The 27,754-nt window shown below is 33.5% G+C and overlaps 1 protein-coding gene across 1 annotated transcript in view; it reads left to right on the top strand.

Annotated features, from left to right (window-relative positions):
• LOC149412267 (uncharacterized) overlaps nucleotides 1-27,754 on the top strand; it is a 284,347-nt gene that overhangs the window by 83,325 nt on the left and 173,268 nt on the right. Inside the window, exon 2 of the mRNA XM_089645793.1 lies at nucleotides 19,094-19,219. Within this exon, the coding sequence (XP_089501919.1) occupies nucleotides 19,094-19,219 (126 nt within the window). The remainder of the gene's footprint in view (nucleotides 1-19,093; nucleotides 19,220-27,754) is intronic.

Below are 27,754 nucleotides of genomic sequence, written 5' to 3'. Positions count from 1 at the left end.
CTATGATAATGTTTAAACTCTAAACAATGAAGCAATTACTCAATACCAAAAACTTATGGTCAGAGAGTTACGTAATAAAAAATAAGTAACTGTGAGTTTGTTGTGAGTTTTAGACGAAAAAAAAGACGCATTACCCATCTTTATCGCCCGGCCGCGCCATATGTGCGCCAAACCGGGCGGCAGGATGTCATGTTCGAAAATTAAAATGTTATGCGACTTCCTTCCTGCGCCTGCGCTGCGCATTGAGAGCCGAGGCGCGTGCGCGGGATCAGCTTTATTATCCGCGCGATTAATGCGCAGAGCTCACCTGGGGTCCTGTCAGTGAGAGCAATGTTATAACTGCTACGAGAAAGTAGGAGAGTTCTTAACGGAGCCTCGGTAAAGAACTCACCTGGAGTCCTGTCGCCGAGAGCTTCATTGCAAACTCTCTTTCTGTTACTTATGTAGTTTATAGAAAATATATCAAGGAATATGTCAGCAATGTGTCTTAAGTCTTGCTGCTGAGAGCTACTTCTATACTATGTACTCGTTTACTGTAAATAGTGCCACGCTTACGTCGGTCGCGTACGGTAATAAGTAGGCGAATGAATTAATTGCTATAGTGCCATGCGCTGCCATTGGTCCAGCTCGTCGGCTACACGTCGTCGATCGACCTACAGCACGCGTGACACCATTTCCATCCTTTCAGATATAGGTAGTCGCATCCTTTATGACCCCGCTGTACCTTCTGCCTCTTTGCAATAAACGCCATAGAAATAAAGCTTCTAGCGAATCTATAAGGGGTAGGTATATATGCCTACATAAAGAAACTCACCTGCAGTCCTACCACTGAGAGGACTGTTGTTATCGTCTTTCCTTTACACACGTCGTTTATGAGAGACATCATTTCTGCGTAAAGGAATCGAAATCACTCACCCTGAGTTCTGCTGCACAAACGGAGAAAACTTCCAAATTTAATTAAAAATCTCATAAAATTATTCCTATTCCTGTTAAAAACGGGATTGTAGGCCATTATTGAATGAATTGATTGATATCCTCATAAATCTTAAGTATTTCTTCACGATGGCCGAACAGGAGTTGATAAAAATCCTAACAATTTTGCATTATTAAGACAAACGCTGGTGGATAAACACTTATTCCGATATTATTACGAATTTACAACACTTCAGGAAGCGGCTAACAGTCTCGTTTTTAAAAGTATGACTAATAGTTTGAACAGATTTTTTTAATAAATCAGCAATACTCATTTATCTCCGTTCCGTAAGTTGTACCATCTCCCTCTATCTCGTAAATAACTTAACGAGTGGTTACAACAGAGGTACTCCTACATGAGGAACATAACTACTGGCACTGAGAGAACTCTTGTCTTCCTATTACTTGTGTAACTGTAAAAAAGGTTACAACGGATCAGCAAAAGGACTAGGTACATAAAAGGACTATGCTGTTATTAAAGCAGAATGAAATTTTCTTTAATTTAATATAGCATTGTCTAATTATCGGCCATTCGCACTCAATCCACGTACGACAGTTTTATTCGGCCAATTTGTACGGGCGCGCTTACATTACGAATGAATTATTATTTAAAATAATTGCTAACAAACAACTACATAGAATTTTGCTGTAGTATATGATTTAATATAAATAATTGAAAGCATTCACTGCTTACTCATAAACATTTAATTTGCATATATAATTCGTAATTGAACGCAAATTGACAGCATGATTAATTTTAAATACAGGGTTTTCCAATAAGCGGTGTTATTTTGATATTAAAAAAAATGCCATTTTTTTAATATAAATGATAGAATGTTTATTTCATTATAAAGAAGAAAGTATGCCGTTAATAATGATCAGTCAAATGACCACCACGACCACGCCTACAGGACCATATCTTTTTCATGAAATTTTCCATAACCAAATCGCAAAGTGGCTGCCTTATGTCCTCGATAGCCTCACGAATTCCATCTTTGAGGTCTTGAATCAACGCTGGGCTGTTGGCGTAGACCTTCTCTTTCATGTGGCCTCAAAGGAAGAAGTCGCAAGGTGTTAAATCACAAGATCTCGGTGGCCAATTGTGATCACCTCTTCGAGAGATAACACGGTCCGGAAACTTTTCCCGTAAAAGATCAATGGTTTCGTTGCTCGTGTGGCACGTAGCGCCGTCTTGTTGAAAGTAAACGTTGTCCAGATCAATACCATCCGATTCCGGCCATAAAAAATCATTAATCATCTCTCGATAGCTCTTTGAATATAAAAATAACACCTCCTATTGGAAAACCCTGTATAAGAGAAACCGTTAGTTATTATTATTTTCATTTTTTTATTGAAGTTTTAAAAGCCTGTCTCGTCAAACCAGAACGATCTATACGCTGATCAAAATATTTGATAATTGTTGTTCCGGAGACTATTCGATGATTTAATTGCGGTATTTTGCATTTCAGTGTTAATATGAGAAAATTGTAATCAAAACAAGTTCAACATTGTGAATCGAATGATGATTGTGGTGTGTATTCAATTAATATTAACGTTTTATTTGTAAATTGGTTAAAAACCTTGAATCCAAAATTATATCGATGAGAAAGCACAGATTTTTTAAGCACAAGAGTCCCTACTGATCCCAATACTCTGGAGCCAGTGAGACTATGGTATCCCCAACTGAGGTAAGTTGTATGGCTGAAAGTAGGGGGAAGGGGAAGGAGTAGAAAAAATTAAGAAAGTACCTGGCTATTCAGACCTGGTCACCAAACACGACCAAAATCATTTCAATTCCGAATGGTGGTCTTACACCAGGGCGATATTGATCACTTTGGAACGTGCCGCAAATGAACAATATATATTTTAAAAATAAGTAATTTGTGAATTAAAACAAAATAATCTAATAAGATTTACTTGCGCACGCCGGGATTTGAAACTGCGACCTCCACCTTTCTCTTGACCGAGGAGACCGTCTAGGTGATAGGTGTTGTCAAGTTGCTGAATTCTAAAATAAAAACTTCGAATTTATCTTTCAGTCGAGAGTTACTTCAATCTTAACGTTATATTTATAATCCTTTAGTCTATGAAGCCGTAATATTTGTCCCGGTATCATAAATAAATTACCTTTATAACGAAAGCAACCCAATAAAAATATTTTTATCCGAGTGATTATTTCTGTTCACAAAGGCAAGGCCGAGTCGCTAAATGTAGGTAATTTAATACTTTGGAAAATTTGTTAAATTGGGTTATTTAAAAATAGTACCTACCTACCCTCAAACAAAAAGTATTGTTTGTACGTATTTTTACAGATTGTTTTATATAAATAGCTGGTTAATTCTCTTTACTATTGTTTTCTGCTTATAAATACATCGTTTTATTTATATCCTACGCAAAAAGTAATTTATTGTTGTAGTGAAACCAGAATTTCGCTTTAAATAGAATATTATTTCAATAACTGATTCCTTCTTGTTATTTTTGTTTCGTGCGTACGAATATTATTTTATTTATATGCACAAAGGGCAACTTTTGATTGTCGGTTCGTAATATACATTTTCGTATTTACCTGCTTAATTTAGATGTAATCCATAGCTAATCCGAGATACCAAGATATGCTCTGATGTGAAATGAAGCGCCGAAGTCGCGTACAATGTTACCTGTTAGGAAGAAATAGCCCACTCTGAGATTGGATGGGAGTTGTACTGTAGGGTGGACAGTTAATCTTTTTTTTCTTTTATGTACGACAGTAATGCTACCTAAAAATGCTACATAAATAATACTCAATTCCAACTTATTTTCGTCGTCTACCAGAGACCAAAATCTTAAAATATTTTTTTTACTACTCTTAATTCAATAAAAATTCTTTTGTTAACAAAACTATCATACTACTAGTCGTTCCGTGAACAGTAGCCCTCGCGTCAAAAAAAGTATGTTTAACACTACGCTTTGACGTTTGAAAAAACATCTTTACGTCGCTAAATTTTCGCCATGCGCCTGCTGATTGTATTTTTGTAATAACTAACTTGTTATTAGAAATTGACGCTTTTGTAAATTTTACCGTCTTACCACACTTAGAAAAATGAGTACTGCTAATTTATTAAAAATTTGTTATTATTTGTTTCCTGATAAACTTTTAGAAAATTCCCAATATATTGGAACAAGTGTTCATGCACCTACATTTGCCTTGATAATATACAATGACGAAATGTTAGGCTTTTTATGAACACGTGTTCCGATATTGTTGTAATCCATTAGTAGGTACTTTACTAAAAGTTTATTTGGAAACCTATCAATTCATTCGTTAAGGGTCTGCAATCCCGTTTTTATCCGGATTACGAATAATTTTAAGAGTTTTTTAATAAATTAGCAATATTCAATATTAGTAATTTTACTCCATGCAGATAATCTTTTTTGTATATTTTTTGATCGTGTCTATCGGATACTGTAACGCAACATGTTGAAACGGCCGCCACCTTGAATCGGAACGCAACAAACAAATTTACAGAGAGATGTCAGAATGGCTGAGTTAATACAGGTCTTCGCTACGCTCAGTTAATTAAATTTGACATCTTTCGCAATCAACGCATGGATAATATACTAACCTAAAATGTATTAGATATTTGTCTTTTGGCTAAGCAAATTTGACTTTTGACGGCAGCAGGCAATTACAGATTTTTAGTAGAAAACAAAGGAACTTTTAGATGAAAATGAAAAATTAGGTCATCTAAACAGTCAACCTTTGAGGCCCCCTAGAGTAATAACCAATATATTTTTATATATATACGAATATTTCATATAAGAAGAAGATAGTACTAATAAATCTATACGAAACATGAAACAGAACGAGACACTTGATTGAACCCAGATCCTGGGTTAGATTCCCAATTGATACCGTTATCTTTTCTTTATGTATCTGTATCTTGTTCTGATTCATATTCGTTTAGATTTGTTAGTATTACCTTCGTATTCGATGATATATTACTTACATACTTTGGAATAATATTCAAAAGTTATTAAAGAAGAGTTGTTGGAATAAAAAAATTAATGTGCATTTATTTCAGATATTATCTCAAAAAAATCTTCCGAGCATGGACGGCCCACCCTAGTTATATGTGTGTATTAGGGCATAAAAGAAGAGCAATGACATAGAGATATAAATAACACCCTCGTTTGCAATGGCCTAATAAATTACCACAGCGTATTGAACCGGGGAACCCCACATAACTGAACCATAAGCATTTGTCAGAATAAATAACGATGTCGTTTTTACATACAAATTTATTTCTCTTATACGTTATTATTACACGTCCATTTGTCCCGAGCGGGCCCACGTGGCGAAGATATCCCTTGAGATTGGGAGATAGATATCTTTACCCGATGGGGATCTCAAAAAGGTTCAGGTATGGACCCGGACATTGTTACAGAGTCATCGTCGGGGCCGTTTTATATCAAGTTCGATCAAACCACGTCAACCCAAGCCAGGACACTGAATCAAGTTGGCTTCTTATTTATGTTTTTATTCGATCGTTTTGCATTTCGTCTCTCTAAATTAGTGTGTACGTTCCGTTTCCGGAACAAGATGGTGACCGTATTTATTGTTCAGTAAAGATAATTTTTTAAACGTGAAATCGTTGTGTTTATTTGGACTTAATCAAATTTTGTCAATATTTGTAACTGAAGAAATTAAGAATCAAGAATACATCTCTGTCTCTTCACTGAGATAGTTAAGTTTCTGATACTGAAAAATCGTATACATTCTTATTTTAAATATAAAATATATTACCTAAATTTAATCTTAAATCATAATTTTGTAAGTAGGTACCTAACTATAGTTAGTTACATTTACGTTACGTTACTGTATAAATAAAGAGCCAACTTGATTATGTGCACTGGCCTGGGTTGAGGTGCTTATGGTTCGATCAATCTGATTCCCACTCGATGATAATCCGTTATTGATCTTTTTATTATAGACTATCGATACATTTTTATTATCTGTTTTCTTCTTTTGCTTAGAAACTACATTTTTCTTAATATGTTCTTAGGGGTAAATGAAACAAACGTTATAATGTAAGCGTTCATAGATGCCGCTAATTTAATTATTTTACTTTCTTGAAAGAATTTAGTTTTTTTACGAACAAAACTATTTATTGAAATTCACATTGCTTATGCACGATAACTTTCAAAAAGTGTTTTTCCCAAAATATGAAATTAGCAGCATCTATGAAAGATCAAATTATGAATTATTTTAATTTTACCCTTAATAAATAATGAATGTCCACACCTCTGGGGTACCGAATTTCGAACATCGCATATTTAACGGTCGGCATTGTAAACGCAGGTGCATGAACACTTGTCAGAAATATTAGGAATTTACTAAAAGATTATCAGGAAACGGCCTGCCATACCGTTTTTAAACAGATTACCAATAATTCTTAAGTACTTCAAAGAGTCCATTTTTCGCGCATGATTCTACAATTACTAACAGCAAAAACCCACAGTAGCGAACAGCAATTGTTTAGTAACTTCTAGCGTATTACTAAATATTAATATTCATATTAATATATAATACTTCCTAAATCTGTCAATAATATTACAATGAAATATTTTTTATTATACGTTCCTAAACGACTCCTTACGACTGTACTTGTTTTTTCAATTATGTCGCATACGAACTGACTGAAGTGAACTGAATTTGGATATTTTTTCTTGTTATTTTTGTATGGATTGAAACCACCATTACGTAAATGCTTTATTAAAATCAAAATAATAAATGATTTATATGACGCCGTTATTGTAAAAAAAACACATCGAGGACGCTTTACAACTTTTATCTTTATGGACGGGTTGTTTCACAGAACTTTAATCTATATGGACGGGTTGTTTCACAGTATTTGAACAATCCACCTAATTTTCAAAGTTACAATTCAAGTTATGTAAAAGTTCAATTCTAGTTTGGTTTATTATTTCATTTGGGCCGGTAATTTCACACAACTTGAATATAAACTTTGAAATTTGATAAAAAGATCAAATTGTGCGAAACAACCCTTACTAGTGACTAACAAATTTTATTAATAGTGCTGTAAAATCGCAGCACATTAGATTTGGTTCAATTTCAGGTACTTTCAAACATCTTTATTCACCCTAAAGAATAATAACAGTTTGATGATTTGTATAGCGCCGTTTTTTGAGCAAAATCACTTCAAGGGCGCTTCACCTTATCCCTCACGTTCAATTTTACAAGTTTTAGAACTCAAATATGAGAGTAGAATAATCCCGCAAGTTCCGTTGGATGAGCTAATTTTGCTGCGTCACATTGAAGAAAAAGGACTAACTAAAACCAACCTTACAATAATTTCATCTCATTGGATTTAAAACTCTGTACTTTATTTACTCAGAAAGAATCTGTCTAGCTACTAGGCAACTTGTAAAAACTCATTTAGTTTCCATTTCCATTTGCATTATTCAATCCCCGCTAAAAGGCTTTCTGCGAATGACTATCATTAGCCGACCATTTGATAGTTTTAAAGCAATATAAAAAGTTATTCAAAGCTTCCGTAAATCTCCATCGTTCGATCAGCTTGAACCTAACTTTATCCGTAAATCCTTCAGACCTGGTTGTAAAATAACATTATGAGGATGGTATAAGAGGCGTAGCGAGTAGCGACATGGTGCCGGACCCCTGTATTGAAATTTTCTCAACAAATGTAAAAAAGATGTAAGGCATGGACCAAATTTTTGTGACATTATAATATGTAGGTAGATAGATACCTAGAATGCATTTAGTGCACTTTGGAATATCTGTAGATACAAGAAGGCTATTATTATATGATCATAATATCATATCTCAATTAATAAATGCAACTCAACTTATATAAAAAGAAATTAATATTCTAATCTATACTATTTATATACGTTAACGGACATTATTAGCATCTGTGTAGAAAAACTTTGCCACTTATTTTTAAATTGATCTATTTGAAATTCACTTTTGTTTTCGGAAATAAAGCAATGAAAATAAACCCCACTTCCCGACATCCGAATGAGCTGAAACTCGGCAGACAGATGCATTGTCGATGACAATGCGTTATTTCAACTTTTTGTGGCAATCACGGAGACACGTAAAATCGGATGACATTACAGCAGTTTATACACGAAATAAATGTTGGTCCTACCCGGTCGACATTTGGCGATGTTGGTAGTGTTGTGGACTCAAGTTCCTGGGTAGGAAGGTTCAATCTAACCAAAAAAAATAATCCGTTTTTTAAATTATGAAAAGAAATTTAAAAATAGATATACATATTATAGTTTAAAAATACTTACGGCCGTTGTTCCCAACTTTTCGAACGATCAATCTTAGGCTCCTATCCGCCAAGTAATTTGTTCAGTAACGTTGATTCGCTTGTTTCCAAACATTTTAACTTAAGTGGCCCCTCCCACTTTCATAGACAATAAAATGACATCAAAGTAAAAACTTTTTATGTAAAATTAATATTGACTAATTAATTATTGTGTTTATTATTAATGCATATAATTTTATTTAAATAATGTAATACATAAACCGATATTTTATAGTTTTTTAAACCGACGTAAGTAATATGTTGAGAATAAAGTGTTTGCTTGACTTAAATGCCACCGTGTCTTGGTGTCGCCAATATTTTTCACTCTGTCGACACTTTTTATAACTTGTCATTTACTGAGGCAGGCTTAATCTAGTAGTTTGGCTTCCTTAAATTGGTTGATCGCTCAGTCGTCACCTTTTCGTTGGAAATAGCGAAGTTGTGCGTTTGAGCAGTGGTAAGCCAAAATTTCGGCTCAACTATTGATCAGTAGAGTTTGGAACAACCGGCGTTAGTTTTTACGGGTTGATTATTTTAATATTACATTATTTCATGAGCCTTCTGGGGTTCCACTTTGGATCTAATACCTAACTTCATCAGCTTGACCGGTGCTTGGCGACTCTCATCTCTCAAATTGCATAAACTATCGTCAGTACCTACCCCGTTTTTTCCGAGTCATTAATTTTTCAACGTTTTTAGAAAATGAAAATTTGAAACGACTCCTTCTCGGTGAACAGATTAGACTGTAAATATTTCATCATTATGTTATGTCTGACGCATCATTTGAAACTTCTTATGCATTTACGCAAAACACTACTGCTTGGATAGAAAACAGTTCCTATTCATTCACCCCTGCTATCGCAAAAAACATAATGTTGTGGATACTGCCTAATCACTGCAATCTTGCAATATAAATTTACTAACCTATCAACGCTGTTATCCGAAGGAGTGATTCAAGAGGGTATAAAGCCACGAACTATATCCGAATTGGTTGATTAATTACCATTTCATTATCAAAAACATTCGTACAAAACTTCTGATCGATTGATGAAAAGGATTCCACTTAAGTATTTGATTCATAACTTTGATCATATTCAAAGATCACTGAATGCAATACTTTTGTTTTTTAAATATTTTTTTTTATTTTTGGTGGCACGGTTTGATCGTACGAAGAGTAGAAAAACTCTCAATTTATGAGGAAGTAAGTTTTACTTTTTGCGAAGTATCACCTCAGGTATGCATTAAAAAGCAAAAAAATAATGCAACATTTACCACGATAGTAGCTTCTACATATTTATAATAAATATCTTTTGAAATATTGTGTAAATAGAAATTATACAGGTGGAAGAAGACGAGTTTATAAATGTATTTGATATTCAATATTGCCACAAGGAATGTGTTGTGTTTGAACAACAGCTGGGTAAATAGTAAAACAAAATTACAAAGGTACACAAACGTAAGTAATATGTTTGTCGAGCTGTAAAATGTTCTAACAAAATTGTTGCAAAACCAACAATCATGCGATTCAGAAGTGCAGCGCTGTAATAATACGCGTTGGCGATGGGTCTGAATATTTCTGGAGATTAGTGTGAAGAAATAAATTATTTTTTTTAATTCTATTTGTTTATTTGCCAGACCGGACCTCTTTCAAATAATTACGTACGTTCATAATCAGACTGGTACATTTTTGCTGAAAGTTATGTGTACCTACCTTTGTAATTAGTAAATAATTGTAAAATTTAAACAAGTCATTATTGAGCAGCGTCCTCGTTCGTGACTCCAGAAGCCTCCAGTCATGTTGTAAGGCTGATCGGCTTGTTGGCTTCTTTCGTTTTCACGCCAAGGATTGGTTTGCCGTTTGAGAGAGATGGAGAAGTTCTCTTCTAAGTAAAACACTTGTGTTTTGGTATGTTGTTTTGGTATGATATGTTTTAATATGTCACAAACAAGAGGGTAGACTTAAAACTCAGAAAGAGAAGCGAGAGTTGATTGATAATGAATGTAGACTGAATGATAATATAGAATTGAATTCTAATTTGAAATCACCACGCTATTTATAAACAAAACAATATTTGACGTGACCACAGACACAAGATATTATAGACGCGAAATTCATGACAATATTACACTATGACGTGCCATAGACAAAAATATTTAATATAAAAGGTGGCATAGACAGAAAAAGATAATGTAAAAGGCTCTACACATCGAGATTATAACATGAGAAAGAGAAAGAGTTTAGGCTTGACTGAATTTAAATATAAAACAGGACAATCACAAGATACGACACGCAACAATTTTGAATAGAAAAGTTTATTTGGTAATTATCAAATGAATTGAAATTTAAGTACTCGAGCATCTGAAGTGGAAAATTCCTTAAATAACTGCGTAATACTTCAGCAGCTGCCAATCTTTCGCTCTATATTGACTATTTGTAAAATCATCAATTAAAAATTCAATGCTTCCCAAAAATGTTAAGTATTTTTTTATCTTACATTGAATTTTGATTTTGTTTTCGTCGATGAAAGAATGCAATTCTTGGAAGTGAAAAATTAAGCCGCTTCCCGATATCCGTCAAGCCGAAACTCGGCAGATACACTCATTCTCGATGACGACGCATTCTATAAACTTTTGGTGGCAATCACTCATAAACACACGGACTTAAACGCATTGAAATTGGATGACAAAACAGCAATACGAAATAAATTACGGTTCTACCCAACGGGATTTGGCTCAGTTGATAGCGCGGTTGATTGCAGGCCCCGAGGAAGGAAGGTTCAATATTCAGTCAAACCACAAAATATATATAATTATGTATTTTTTAATTTTTCAAATAAATCTGAAAAGTTCCCAGATGTTAAAATCAAGTTCGTGGGGAGGAAGGTTCAATCCGCAGTTAAACCAAATAAAAAGATGTTTTATATTGGTTTTATTATAACCAGTTACTCATTACGATGCAATTCCAATAAGTAGGTACCTACCAACAGTTCAAAATATATAAACTTTAACTGTGTAATAAATATTACATAATTTGAGTAAGAAGGCAGCAAAAATGTTTCTGTTTTTATGACTTTAGTTTATTTACTATCCGGAATACATAGAGTAAAAATCATGGTACGAAATCGAACCCAGAGTCAAATTCATAAACCAATGCTATAAAGGTCAGAAAAACACGCATGCTTTGTATATTTCAAAATGTATCGATTAAAACAAAACCATTTAAAAAAAATAAACGTGAACATGTTGTCATTGTCGGTCCATTATTAAAAATAGTTATCTCGTAAAACACACTTTTTGTTGTTGTACATTTGAATCGCCCCTAATCTGGTTTTATGTGCCAAAAAAGCGTCCGTTGATAGGAGACATACATATTTCATCGTTATCTCCTTCTGCCATACTACTTCCTTACTAAGTTCCTAGATACAGGATTGACGGCCGGCATAGTCCAGTGGTAACGCATTGGACTGCCATTCCGAAGGTCGCGGGTTCGAACCCGGCGTGCGCAAATAAATTTTATTTGATTAATTTGTATTATTTCACAATTAATTAATTAAAATAATATATAGTATATTTGCGGCACGTTCCAGAGTGGAAGATACTACCAGTATCGCCCTGGTGTAAGACCACCATTCAGAATTGAAACGTTGCTCCAAATGGCTTTAGCCGTGTTTAGTGACTAGATCTGAATAGCCAGGTACTTCCCCACCTTCTCACTGGCTCCAGACGGGAGCAGTTGGGACTCTTGTGAGGTATTCACTATAAAAAAAAAGGATGTTACAAGGGTCGATAGTAAATCATGAAGCTTTTTTAAATGAAATTGTTTTGACTGGTTTTACCAGTACTTAGTATGTCTACAGGTAGTTTTTTTTTCCCTACAAATATACTATTTCAGTTAGTAAAATCAGATTTAGAATTAAAGTTCGATCGTTTGTTGGTTCTGCCCTCAAGCCTCCTATAAGCCATTCATAAGAAAAATACAAAGATGGGCATAAAAATGGCTCATGAGAAAAGAATAAAAATTACCTTTTTTCGTTTTGATTCGTTGCTTCCTTTCCAATACATTTGAACTGCTCCAAAAGATCACAAGAACTTCGTTCCTGTCATCTCTATCAGAGTAAATCTTGCTTGTAATATCACATAAGCTATTTAAATACGCATATGTCAAAAAATCCGTCAAAACTTCACGATCATTAGTCACGCCTGTCATTTTATTTATTTTTATTCGTTAAATGTACGCTCACAAGTTGGTTTAACAGCTCAACGACGATACTGACGATCCAAGTTGGTTGACAGTTGGGTGGTTGGAAGTTTGGAAGGTGGTTGGATGATCCGGCGGTACAACCGTTCAACTTGATAGCCATACCACTTATGGCATAAAACGCATCTCCACGCTATTCAACTTTACATTCAACTCATCCAGATTGATACAATAGCTCAACCAAAATTGTCTGTAGTGCCCATCAACGCTAACCGTGTCAAGCTATAATATGTTTAATTAATTATGATATTCACAATCTATTGCAACTATAATAATGTTATGACGGTAAAATGCTCAATGAAAAAAGGAAAACAATGGATGGATCGTCTTTTAACTATTCTCATAAAGTAGTGATTTCGTAAAAAATCTAAATTCATGTTATTAATTTTGATACAGTGCTTATTTATGAATTTAAAAGGAACATCAGTATTTTTTAAATTAAAGTACCTACCTACAAGGATAATTACTAAATGTTTCCGGAAAGATTGACACTGCAAAGTGTCTATCACACAACGAGCCAAGATATTATGGATGCCTCCCTATATTCTATTATATTTGGATGCCTCTATTAAAGATTGCTTGAATCAAATGAATATAGTTGTGACAGATTACGCTATAAGTTAAAAGCGTTTTATATAACACCATGTTGCTCGCCATAGAATCCCTTACTGACCTGTCACACCTAATAATATGATGTGCTTTAAGTGTGGCCGTGGCGACTATATGCGCTGTGATCTGCTAGCCAGACTATATTTTAAAATTATGCGACCCCTTCTCCTACCTATGGCAGGATTTAAGTGATTAGATAATTTACGGAGCGCCGTTATTACACGGCTGTCATCTGTCAAAGTTACAGATCCCATACAAATAAATGATATTTGATGACGGCAGCCCCCTAATTGATCTGACCTCCTCTCCTGATGAAGATTTTAGCGTAATGTATCACTCCAACATATAACACGTACAGTCGTACATGCCATTCCCAAATTAAACGCTCATAATATAGCATAATGCGTCTAAGGCTTAATTATCATCAACTAAAAATAATTGCATTAAATCTATGCTTCTATTTCATATCTCCACTCCCTTTCTTACATCCGTCGTATCACTTATCATTCCATAAAAACAGTTTCATAATTTACCTAATTATAATTATCAAGAGTTATTTGTGGTTTTGAAAACATCGTGTTTGATTAATAAAATTGCACGTTGTTTGCGGTGTACTTTAGTAACTTCCTTTGTGAAATATTATTATTTTTGTTGAGGGTGAGCTTACACTTTGGGGTGCTACGAGTTTTAAAATGATTCCGTAGATATATAAATTTATTTTTAAGGTTCTACAAGATGAAATTATTCAATAAATACAACATAACTTTTCATACTAAGGATGGGTTGTTTCACAGAATTATAACAAATACATCAAATTGAAAATTTCTTCTTATTATAGTTCTGTTATTATATAATTATAGGCTAGTTGCTTGACCGAACCGAAATAATAACAGAACTTTAAATTTTTTTTTTCCAATAACTTAAAAATTAACTTTGAAATTAGAAGATTAGTTCAAATTCTGTGACACAACCCATCTCAAGTATACATATTGCTGAACATTAACCTGTTGATATATATTCACCTTTTTCCCACTTGAAACCACTTTTAAACCAACAATATGTCTCCTTGAATAGTTTCTTGAACGATGAGCTCTGGAGTCATGAAAAATGATCAAAATTATTATCTGTCGAACTTATTGGCCAATACAACTATTTTCAGCTTGTCTTCACAAAGGGCTACAGAGCTTTTAAAGAATGTAGGTAATTAATAGTATTATATTAAATAATTTATTAATTAATTAATGTCAATAATTTTAATGTCCAAGAGTGACAAAATGGTTTTTGGATCTAGGCAGGACTGATTCCGAAATGTTACTAAAAAATGTAATTTGATAATTATTTATCACGAACGCCTTTATCTATCATTGTGTATCTTTTTTATGTATCTTTCCATGTATCTTTTATGTATCTTCGTTTTAACATTCTTATTTTATCTAGTCTTAAATCCTGTATTCGTCTAGGACAGAGGTTCCCAAACTTTTTTGTGTCGTAGACCCCTTGCCATGTTTTTCTGTTTTTGGTAGACCCCCTACTTACCTGATATTGATTTTTTGTAAATTTCTAACTTTAGTGAAGCTTAGTGTTAAAAACTTAAAGTAAAAACACATGTTCAGTTTTATACATTTATTAATTGAATTTAAATTAAAACTACTCGAACTAAAATTTTGTATCTGTTATATAAAATAAACGTACGTAACATAAAATAAACTAAGCAATAAGTAAATGTTTTTAGTGGGAAGGATGAACCTGATGCTTTAATAATAAATTATCAACATTTGGCGTCAATTTTGTAAGGTTTAATCATAAGTCTCCTCGGCTAATGATGTCTAGTCTGTTTATTTTTTTCGTTAGGAGATTGGTAACAGCGCTGAACCCCCTTTCCACTAGGTATGACGATTGAAAGGAAATTAAAAATTTCCTCGCTATATTCCATAATACGGGATAAGTAACGGGTATGTTTTTTTGCAGCCAGAAGTGCTGATATCCGTGCTTAAACTGAACCTTAAGTTCTTCTTTTGTACTTATTTCAGTCAGTTCCTCTTGTTTTATGACATTCGTTTCTTCTATGTCACCATATGGGTTAATTATCCACGGTGGTATTACCATAGTCAAAACATCCTCAAACCTAGTTTCAAAATCTGAATAGAGGGCATTTAAATGTTGAACGTAGGTTGAAACGTCGTCTTCCTGGCAGTTTGTCTGTGACAAATTGGGGAACTGGGAAAATTCGCCCCGTCCAATATTTTGCTTCATTAGTTTAACTCTGGCAAGAAACGCCGATAAGTTGGACTTTGTTTTAATCAAATTTAGACTGTCGCCTTGTAACTGCAAATTAACCATATTAAATTTTGTAAACAAATCTGTTAAATAGGCGATGTCTGTTTTCCACTTCATTAAATTTTCTTTTAAAATTTTATCTTTAGTATCCAGAAATTCTAAAATAGTCTCAAAAAGTGCAAAAAATCTTGTCAAACATAAGCCTTCCGACAGCCAGCGTAGTTCTTCGGATTCGGTTTACTGCATCAATGACTAATTGAAAAGATTCATGTAATCTAACACTCAAATTTTTAGCAACTAAATGTTGTCGATGGATGACACAATGTATTGCTAACACCCCTGGCACATTTTGTTTTAATTAGCTTATAAATCCACGATAACGTCCAACCATGGCAGGTGCTCCATCTGTAGCTACTGACATTATATTCGATAAAGGGATTGCTTTTTCAATGAAGTAATCCTTCAAAACATGAAATATTGATTCACCTTTAGTGTTGGTTAAGTGTAAGTAAATATGTACTATCAGTGTATGTTGAGATCCACTATCGTGGACCCCCATTTTCATTTCATGGACCAACAATTTTTTTTTCGCTGACGTAGACCCCTTGCAGGTTGTCATAGACCCCTGGGGGTCGATATAGACCACTTTGGGAATCACTGGTCTAGGATAACTTGAAACCTGTAAATTTGACTGTGCTAAAACGGGAATACTTCCTAGTTGGACAGTCGAAAGCATAAAAAGTAATCAATAGTATAAAAAGTAAAAAAATAAAAAATAAAAATAAAAATTGTAAAAAATTCACATAAGACCCCCAAATTGTTTGTTCCATAATTTTTCACCAAAATTTCAAATAAAGCCAGATTGTAAAACTGGCTACTAATAAATAAAAGATGATTCCTGATAGAAAAAGAAAACTAACTCTTTAAAATAATATAGAAGGCAGAAAATTTTCAAATCTTGATCATTATCACTATTTATTTTATTTATCGGTAACGCTACATATCCATTGATAATTAAATAATATAATTTCAGCTGTGATGAACGTAACAATCTAAAATTCAAAAATACTTAAAAATTCTTATTTTCTATTTTATATAATATATATACTCAGTTTTTTAAATACTAGGTGGAGTAATGGTCAGCATAGTTGCTTTCCAAGATCGGGGTTCTATTCTCAGTCGTGACATTAAAAAAATATATATACGTAAATTATTTATTTTAACAATTTTTATTTTAAATTTTATACCTCGTGATTTTTCACGTTTTTTTGCTAGTAATTAATAATAATATTGTTACGCAGTTCGATTCCAAGAAAACTACAGCAATAATAAATTAGTGTCCTAGCGCAGCCCTGCCAGCGTGTAGTTAGGAATGATTCATATACGTGACTCGTTCTGTTTTTATTTAAATCTAGAAGCTAATTCGGAATCTTGTATCTCTCGGCGGCAGAAAATTTGACGCACACATCACCGCCACATCAAAAGGTCCTTACTAATATTACAAAACGATTTAATAATGGAGTATTTTGGGTGTTTCCCTTTTTACAAAGTGGTAAGGATTTTGACTGGATGTGATGTTTTTTTTTATCTGGCTTCCGGAGGGACGTCCAAGGTTCATGTCCATTAGGCTGAACCATCATTTTAAGTAGTTATTTTGTTGCTGAAATATCGTTCTCTCGGGGGTCTCAAGAGTGTGTGGAAACAACATATTTAGAATAAAGCCTCATTTTTGATTTTTAGAGTTAATATAGAGGCGTGAATGATCGATTTGAATGTGGTTTGCGAAAAAAAATTATTGAAAAAGTAAATTAATAACATTATCATTTTTTGCATATTTCTTGACTGGGGTGTTACAATCAATGGGTTTCATAAATAGTTTCCATTGTTCTGTAAAAAAAAAATAGCTAATGGCTGGCCACTGACACAGTCATGCATTTCACAAATAATGTGTTGTACTCAAAAACTTAAATAAATATCAAGGTCCTCTAGTATGTATTATTGTGACAATTATACCAGTCTCAGGATATAACTCAGTTATAAATAGATTGCACACTTTTAATATTCCCCTTGTAAAGTATAAAGCTACACTAATAACACATTTTAACGCCATTTATTTTAATGAGGTCACTACATAACAGGCTATTGTCATTGCTTTTTCTTTACTGTTATTTTATTTGTTATGTTTTAACTAAATTTAATTCTTTAATTTTTCTCATCAAAATTTAATACTGCACTATGTATATGTAAAAAAATAAAATAAAAACTTTGTGTGTAAGTGGCACTTCTGCCGTAAATTCTAAATAAATAGATAACACATATTTGAAAATAATAATATTTTTCTGATTTTTAGAGCGCTTTTTTAGTTAAAAAAAATCGAGGGCCCTGTAAAAATTATGAATATAATATATAAAATATTTTTTACAACTGCGGCATATTACGTACGTGTCTAATGTTTACGGAGGATGTTATTTAAATTACAATACTGTAAAAAACATGAGTGATCATGGGGGTAGCCAACAAAACATTTTGAAAACTAAAGAACGAAAGTAGATTTTTTTAAATGTTTAACGCTATTTTATTGCTTAACTTTTGAGATCAGCTTCGATACGGCCCACTCTGACGCCCGTGGACTGCTTAGCATGGATCTTGGATGGAATGGCTAAAAATACAAAATATCCGTCTGGTAGTTGGTACTTGTGGTACTAGAACCGGCACTGGACGTGTAGACGAATCGCGCGACGGTCCCGCGCCGGACAGTGTAAGCCGGGCTTACCGGCGCACTAGGCTGTCACCTTTTGAACCCTTTTATTTTTGTTTCCACAAATGGCTCTCTTTAACCCTCTGGTTGGCTGCAAATGCAAGGGGGGTTTATTTTTGTATCGATTTTCAAAATGCTAAATGTGTTGGAATGTGTGCTTTTGCTGCATTGCTCGAAAGGCAACAAAATAACTGAAGTTTTAGTAAAGCGATTATATTTTCACTGTTAAATGAGTTTCAATCTGTTTTCTGCATGTAAAATAATCGTTTCATTAAGCATTTTTTTCATGGATATGTGAAAAATTTACCTGCAACTTACATTATGTTTTTAGAAAAAGCCTTGGTTTAAGACGCCCTTATACTATGAATACAGCTTTGAGCTGTTTTTATGTTTTAAGAAAATTCCTTGGTTTTGGTGTTACAGGTCATGTTTGGTAAGACGCACTTATACTTAGAATGTTTTGAGCTGCTTTTGAGTGTTCAGAAAAAGCCTTGGTTTCGGTGTTACAGGTCATGTTTGGTAAGACGCACTTATGCTAAGAATGCTTTGAGCTCTTAAAATCATTTTAGCATACACAACTCACTCTATTTGTATGTGGCGTTCAGTTTAAAAAACTTAATTTTCTTTGAGTAGTGCATTTTCCAATCAACTTTCTCATAAATGAACTGTGTTAATTATACATTGGTTGTATTTAAATGACTAATAAAACTATATTCTATGAGTTTCGAACAGAAAATAAAATTCAACTCGTGAAAATAAACTATGCTAAAAGTTATCTCCGCTGAGAAGAGTGAGAGATTTTCGTTGAAACTGAAACTGAATTTAACTGATGTGACGAGTAGCCAAATAACTTGAAACTGAACCATTTTTTGTAATCTCCAGATGGACACCGGCATATCTTCCATCACCATCAGGGACGCAGCCATGGCTCCCTCGTCTGATGAGGACGAAGACAACCCAGAGCAGCTGCTCAACGAGTGGCTAGGAGAACTGGATATCCTCACAGCGGTAAGTTCAAAACACCACTATTCGACCCCTGCAGATAACAGTTTTCCGCCTCCTTTGACAACCTTGTTATGCGAAAATTGGCTGTAAAATGAGTTACTGTAGAACTCAATATATCATAACATTGACTTGTCAGATTTAACCTTGTTAGGCTCGGAGAGCTGGACATCATCACAGCGGTGAATTCTAAACAGCACTGTAATGACCCTTTAGAATAACTAAGTTGTTGTATGATAATTAGCTCTATAAGGAGTTATTTTAGAATCAAAATAGCTCAAAATCTCACGATATTGAAAAGTCAGATGGAATCTTTTTATTTATAGAGATCGGCAGAGCTTTAATATTTTTAGTGTTATCTGCAATTCGTTCTAGGGTGAAAGAAACTAACAGGTGAGGCGTTTCGTCGTCTGTTATTTCTCCGTCTTCACAGTCGATAAAATTTATCTCCAGTGGGCTGGTGTCGTACTCAAGCTTCGGATATTGACAGATATGTGAATCTCGAGTATTTACTCTCAGTTGTCACAATGCTTACGAAATAAAACCGGCCACGATTGTCATAAAAAAATGAAAAAGAAAATTTTTCCTTAACAATGACTTTATTTTAAAAAAAAAAGTGGGTGTGTCAAGCCTACGCAAGACAGAAGTGAAACTTCTAGTTTCAGCTGATGCTTGGCGTGGCGCAGTTCGCTGGTGTCTGAGAGAGAGGAAAGAAGAGAAGAGAGAGAACGTTCGTGAGCGGCTCCCCCACCTCAACAAGGTTTCACTTCAAAAATGCCACAGCCGAGAATCGAACCTCGCTTAACTGATTGAAAGCCAACCACGCTGAGCACCAACTGTAAGCAAAGCCGCATAAATTGATTATATTATGTAGGTTCTGAAAATATGAGAGCTTGTTATGTTTTATAATGTTACCTACATCACACCCAAAATATAATATATTTTTAAAAATAATGTACAATGTACAGAAATAGAATCCCACACAAGATCGCGTAGTGCGCTCTAGCGAACGGATATTTTATCAGAGGGAGATAGTTTTAATTTTTTTTTCTGTAAATTATTACATATTATCAAAATAAATAAATTAATTAAATAAATGTAATACAATTATCATAATATACGGATTAGATAATAATTTTAATCCAACACAATAACGCAAAGCGCGCTCTAGCGGAGTAATGTTTTATCACAGTGAGATAAGTGTTTTTATTATTTTGCAATATTATTTTCTTTTAAAAAATGTTCTGACCTACTAAAAAATAAGATATTGAATGAAAAAGGCGTTAAAAACAAAAAAATAATGTGCGATGGCCGAGAATCGAACTCGGATCAACTGCTTGGAAGGCAACTATGCTGACCATTACACCACCAACGCCAGTTGTCGGGATGAGCTAAGAAGCATTTATATGTTACTTCAAAACTTTGACTAGATCAAATGAACTTTAATCGGTGGTGGGGGTACCCGCATTTTCGTTTCGGTCATGAGTCGGTTTTACTCCGGTCCTCGAAATTGCATGACGCGCGTAAAGAAGTTTCACTTCAAAAATCGAAAAAATATGGATTTACAAAAACTGATGTTATTTTGGCCCAAAAGCCAACGTGACTGTAACACGTGTAAAATGCACATAAATTTAACGTGTTATTATGAATTGTGCCCAAAGTGATGTCTGTAGAGCTTTTAGCGAGACAGGCGCTTTGACACCGGATTTCAATTATTATTACTTTATTAAAAACGTGCGAAATACCTACTACCGATAATACTAATAATTAAGTAAATATTTTCATATTCCATAATGTAGAAAAATTAACTTACCATCAGACCGTTCCCTCGCAGAAGTAGGCAGAGAGGATGAACCGCCACACAACTCTGTCTTGGGGCACACTGCTTGATTCATTAATATTCATACATCGTATCATACATAGGTACTATTTATTATTCTGACTCTTGACGTGGCCTGCCTCCGGTATTCAATTCACCATTGAGTGCTTGCAGGCAAAAAATGTTGGTGAAGTTAAATTAGGCAAATTAAGATCCTAAGTATTTATTTTTTAATTCAACAAAAAATTGACCCGTGAAAAACAAAGTTTTTTTTTTTTTTGGAAATTTTATTTTATTTTATTTTTTTATTTAACGCCCATAGGGCTTTTACATGGTTGGTATTATAATTTTAATTTGACAGATACTTTGAAACATAAAAAATAAGAATAAAATTACGTTTGATAAAAGCTATGCAACAATTCATACAAAGTTGTTTTAATTAAAAACATATATTTTAAAATAAATATATTTTTTTAAATTTGGTTTGCCTACTTATTACCCAGGAACTGGAGTCAAAAACTTCACCAACCTCACCGATACCGATCCGACTGACATTTATTTCGTATATTAACTACCGTAAACTCATCCGATTTCAGATAAATTGGTACATTTCCGTTTGTGTGTACGTGATTGAAAAGTTGTTAGAATGCATTATCATTTACAACGAGTATATCTGCCGAGTTTCAGCTTGATAAGATGTCGAAAAGTGTTGAATTCCGAAATTTCATTACAGAAAAAAAAGTGAAATTCAAATAAATGAAATTGAAAATACTCAGTTTTGATTAGAGAAAGCAACCCTTCATATTAAAAAAGGTTAAAATATAACAGCTGAACCTTAACATATTTAAAAAAATAATACTTAATCAAATTTCACCCACTTACAACACAATGCAACGTGTTTTTACTTTATTATTTCTGTTGGATTAATGTCATTTTGTTTTAATAGTTAAACATCCTTCTCTGTGGGATGTAATGACATGCAACTCCTTGACATTTTGTTTACTTAGTACCTACATAGTAATAATATGTACTATGCTTGTGTTAAAACTATCGTCCAGCGTAGCTCTTTATCCAAGAATTCGCCAAGGTTAATCTGAACGCTGCGCCAATTCAAAACCGCCTCAACCCAGGCCGGGACACAGAATCAAATTGCCCGCTTTTTTCTATAATATCCTCCTACACTTAATTATTATTGTCAGGGCCGTTTCATAGAGAGTTCGACTGAAACCGCCTTAACCAAGGACAGGACACTGAATCATTTTGGCCGCTTATTAATATACAAGATCTTTCGATAGCATTGTGTCATTTTTATTATTTAATCTAGATTTTAATTTTGTTTTATTTTTATATATCAGAATATATAAAAATAAAACAAAATATTATTAGGATACAATCAAATCGGAATAATAGTACATACTTCATCAATCTTATCATTTCAAAGGAAATTTTGGCTTTGACATTTTAAATAAGAGAAAAATTGAACGTCCATACTTTTCTTGTTCACAGAACTATTAGTATTTTAATGAAATAAATAGTTTTATAAGTAAACTGTGGTTTTGTAAAGTGTTAAAGAGGTTATGCATTTTCATAATTGGAATGTAAAATATTGTAATTCTACTTATAATACAGAGAGTTTTAAGGGTTGCGTAATTGCATCATTGGTTTTCTTGAAATAACCTAAATAATTTTACGCATAAATTTGGTGTTATAATCAAAATGCCTTAATCAGCATAAATTGCTATAATTCTAAATGAAACCACTAAAAAATAACATTCCCAATAAAGGCTTGAAAGGCTACAGCAAAACACAGTTATATGGTAAAATCGAGGATCCAACAGAAATAAGAGGCCTATTTGATTCAGTATTCAGGCCATGTTGATGTGGATTTGGCTGATTCTAGCTGTATTTATTAACTTTGGGAATGAATGCGGTGTTTCTCAGTCTGTAGTCTTTGTGCACGAAATGAATATTGATTTTCATCGAAAACTTATTCAAGTGTGTCACGCGACGCTTCCTAAACATTGTCAAGAAATTACCATACTGCGAAAACAGGGAAAGTCTACGTCGAAAACATTTCGAATTTGATAAAAGTTTTATATTTTACCGAAGTTTATTTTCATAGGTAGTATCACCGATAGTTATTTTATTTGCGGAGGGTCCACCGTTTATTGGTTGATCCCTCTGCGAGTTGATCCCTTAAAAAGTGATCGCTGGGAAATTGATCCCCCTGACATCCCTCAATATTTTTTTATGTTTGGTATTACTTAATGAGTTGAACCTAAAATATTAAAATTTAATCATTTAAGACCATATTAGTAATTCTGAAACAAAAATTTGAAACAGAAAAGAGCAAAATGTACGGTCGCATCTAGGAATTGAACCCAAGACCTAAGGCTTGCTGTGGCGCTGCACTACCACTGAGGTCTAAAATTATGGTACCATTAAAAAAGTAACTGTTATTTATTGAAAATCAGCTGAAATTGTTGGGTTTTAGGCAACTAGCTTGTGTAACTAACTTAAGCTCAGTGGTAAAGCAGCGCCCCGGCAAGGCAGGTACTGGGTGAAATTCATAGATGTGACCTTGTCTTTTTCTGATTTAATATTGTCTTCAGTGAGTAAAATTATTAGTCGGGCGTATTAGACAATCCCATATTTTGTATTCTAGCAATTATGTTGAACTACAACACTCTGTTAAATTATATGAATATGCTCAAATTGTCAGACAGCAGAATTTTCACTGACTTGGTATTTCTATATGAAATTCTAAATGATTGATATTCCGGTATTGCTAGAATTGATAAGCTTCCGGATTCCACAACGTAATACCAGAAGTAAGAATTTATTTCAGTGCAGAAATTCTGGGACTAACCACCATATGTATTCCTCTTTGCCCAGAATATTAATGTAACGAAACAATTATATGAAGTCAGTGGACATCTTCAATTTATCTTTAAACAAATATAAAATGTTGTTAATTAAGCAATTTAGTTATAAATAATGTATATTTCTTAATATGTATATGTAAAAGCCCCGAAAAAAGTCGTTAATTAATAAATAAATAAATTGTTTAATATGAACCAAATATTAAAGATTTCTCTTGTTATGGTTTTTTTATTATCGATTCATAAATTTAATATCAGTATAATTACTTCAACCTTATATGTACTTCAATAACCCAAAACTATCGCGTATGAATTCTGATATATTTCAATTTGCAAAGCTTTGTTTGTATGGTTTGTTGGTTAACGCGTATCTCTTCATCCATCATCATCAGTGAAATATCTATATCATAGACTTGAGTTTGTCCCCTATTTTTATTATTTTTAATGAGGAAAAACGTGGAAAAATAGATAGTTATGCTAATAATCTTATAATAATAATAATAATAATAATAATTGGATAATTTGTAGAGCGCCGTTTTTGTGAAAAATCACCTCAAGGGCGCTGTACAATTTATTTCCTAGGATCTACATTTGTTATTTAGAAATGATACCAAAACATACTTACCTGGCAAGTCACTTGGGCGTTATGAAAGTTAATTAATTTCTTTAAAGTTCTTAAAAACATCTTCTCACTTCCATTAAATCATTTACACAAGAATATTACAGTTTTACAACTTCCAAGCGAACAGAGCATTATTTTCCTTCGCCATAAAACGACAGAATCTCCGAGGTCTCGCCTAATTTGATGGAAGGGCGGACATTTTAATTAAATAAAATGAATCGTGCATAATATGCACTAAGATTGTTCCCTTAAACCCAAGAGGATTCATATTAAAAAATAACACGTAATTTCGCTTCGGTGGGATTTTCTGGACTCACCTTACTTTGTACGAGTAGAAAAAGCCATAATTTTTTTTTAATAGCTGTGAATTTGTACGTAGATCCTTTCTGTCTACTTATCAAGCTTATAAAGCCGCATATACACATGCTAGTAACTCTCTCAATACCATGAATGTAGCGGTCTTCACAATATTACAATATTTGAGTATTTATGCGCTACACGAGATTACTATAATGAAGCGCTCGCCCTTGCTGAAATTTTCCTACTTATTAGTTAGGCTGTTGCAAACTTTTGTTCATATTTTAATAAATATATATCACGCCTTCTCCACGGAGAGCAAGAAATTGTATCGGGTGACTGTCCCCGTGAGTAAAATATCGTAGTTGCAGAAAATGATTATTCGAATCACGACTGGGCGTTCACATAATGTAATAATATATAGGTAAGTCGGATCTGAATAGTACAGCGAGTATTGCTGACTGCACTGATACAGAAAACCCTAGATTGGCTACATGATAAAAAATAAAACAACAATACCCATAGTCTTGTAAGTTATTCATGGTAACAATCCACACGCTATCGGTTTCCTTCAATCATGAATAAAGGTTGTAGGCAATATTGTGGTCAAAATATAATAAAACCATAAATAGATACCAATTTTTGGTTAGGTACCATATTTTCATAGTAGACCAAAATAACATACTACGTACAACTTACGTTCCTAAATTTTTGAACAATTAACAAGTTAAAAAATAAGTTTAAGCAGTTTTTTTATAATTGATATATTTTGACTGAGGGATGCTATTTGTCGTGGCGATTTTACTGAAAGTCTCCTCTGTCGTACTCTAAGTCGCTGGCTGGCTGCGTTCAGCTGACCTGACCCCGGTGCCACTACCCATAGTAGCTCGTAATAATAGTAACCGTAAGGCGGTAATCGTATAGTCGGGTGGGTACCGAACACCGAGAGTGCAGCGCAATACGATACCGCCTCAGCAGTGTCCCTTACACTTTACAAGGGACTCCTGTCCACTGCCCGGGTAAGGTGCAATTCACAGGAGAATGAACTAATTTTGCAGTGGTTATATTTAACCTGACAATTTATCAGAAATGAGATTTCTAAATTGTCGAAGAAAGCAATCACTTTATGACTTGATATTAAAATTAAATGAAAAGTAACTTTTGATTTGAGATTTTCACGGCTTCGTGATTTATTTTTGGGGTATTATGACGTTTTGCACTACCTCATTATGTAGCCAACATCTGACACTGTAATGCTGTCCGAAACGTTGGCTAAAGAAGGAGGTAGCGTAACACGGCATAATACCCCAAAAATAAATCATTATTAAGTAAGAAATTTCCATAAATCATAACGGAAAAGGCATTGCGATATGAAAATTGAGGCTACATCAAAAATTACCAACTGGTAATGTGAAATTCACAATGGCGGAGAATATTTAGGCAGACATACGAACAATTTGTTTTGCTTTCCAGGAAATAAATTAGTTACATTTTTTTAAAGGAGTTGGTTTTAAATCGATAATAAATCTTCTCAGGGTAATTATTATCTACTCGGATACTAAACATGATCATTATAATATTATAGCCTATTTCTATACTTTTACATGACTTTTACATGTTGTTACACACCATATGCAATTGTACAGATAATTTTCTTCGATTACTTATTTGATGTTGATTCTATTTTGGTATTTTGAGTATTGATGTATTCATTTAGTCCAACTCGAATAAAATATATTTCAACTCTTCATTTAAGTTTGAAATATTACTAATTGTATATTCTCACCTGATCTATTCTATGGTTATCTATCGTCAATTTATAGAACGAGTTGAAGTCCATTCAACCTTTTGGGTTTCTATTTCATAAAAAAAGCCTGTCATCAGTTCTAAGATCAGATGTGATCCCTAGAGATGCTAGATAGAAAACCATTTGCCCCTACATTATTAACTTATAAATACCATCTAGGCTCACAGCCAAGCTCTGTAAACAAGACTACAAATCTTCGAAAATAAAGCCAATTGTTAGCCCTTAGAACACCAAAATAAATTTTCAATTCACGAAAAATCAGTATTGTCAAAATTTCTAAGAATCACGTTTTCCCACATCCGCGTCCATCAATAGCATCATACTGTAAGTGGAAATTATTAAAAAATTACACAATAAAACAATTTGTGCTGAAATATTCAAAATTCTTCCTGCTTTATTAATAATACCAGCAACTGTCCGTCCAGAATGAACTTTCCAACAGAATGAACAATTTACGACGTGACAAAGGAATATCAAAACCGTTGTCTTAACACTATTATTTACAATTTTTTTATACGACTATCTTTTGCTATCAGCACATGCATCAGCGCTGTTCGGCGTCAAAACAGAGCGTTAAAACATTTTATTTTCTTTTTTGTTGAAATTTAGTTTTTATATTATTTGTTTTAACATCACTTTTAAATCACTTACCAACAAAAGGTGAAAGAAAGATGAATATTAGTGAAAATTTGCTCCAACGAAATGAGTGCACGCGTGCACTCAAAACTTTCTCCTTGTCGTATTGTTCAAAACTGAACCTCATGTTCTATTTTTGTATACGTTTTTATTAACAGTCCAAAATGTGTACTTTTATTAATCTCTTTTTTTCTCACAAGATGTGTACTTAACAGGCGAAAAGTGTGATAGACAAAAAGGTACAATTCAACAAGTTAAGCTTGGTGTTATTATTTAATAAAAAAGTAGAGCCCCACCCACCCACATTATTCTAGTGTTGACGTATTTTTGTATCTGCTTCAAATTATCAAAGAATTAATAAACCAACCAGTAGTGAAACAACTAAAAAAGTGGTCAATTACAATAAACCGGAGATTGCGCAAAGGACAACGTAATTTTTTACCAAAAAGTGTATTCTTTATCTCGAAAATAGGTTTTT

This window comes from Hesperophylax consimilis, chromosome 23 (assembly GCF_061612785.1).
Source record: "Hesperophylax consimilis isolate HC1 chromosome 23, BYU_Hcon_1.0, whole genome shotgun sequence".
NCBI lineage: Eukaryota > Metazoa > Arthropoda > Insecta > Trichoptera > Limnephilidae > Hesperophylax > Hesperophylax consimilis.
Note: the sequence above shows the minus strand (reverse complement) of the source record. Positions and strands in the feature narration are given on the sequence as shown.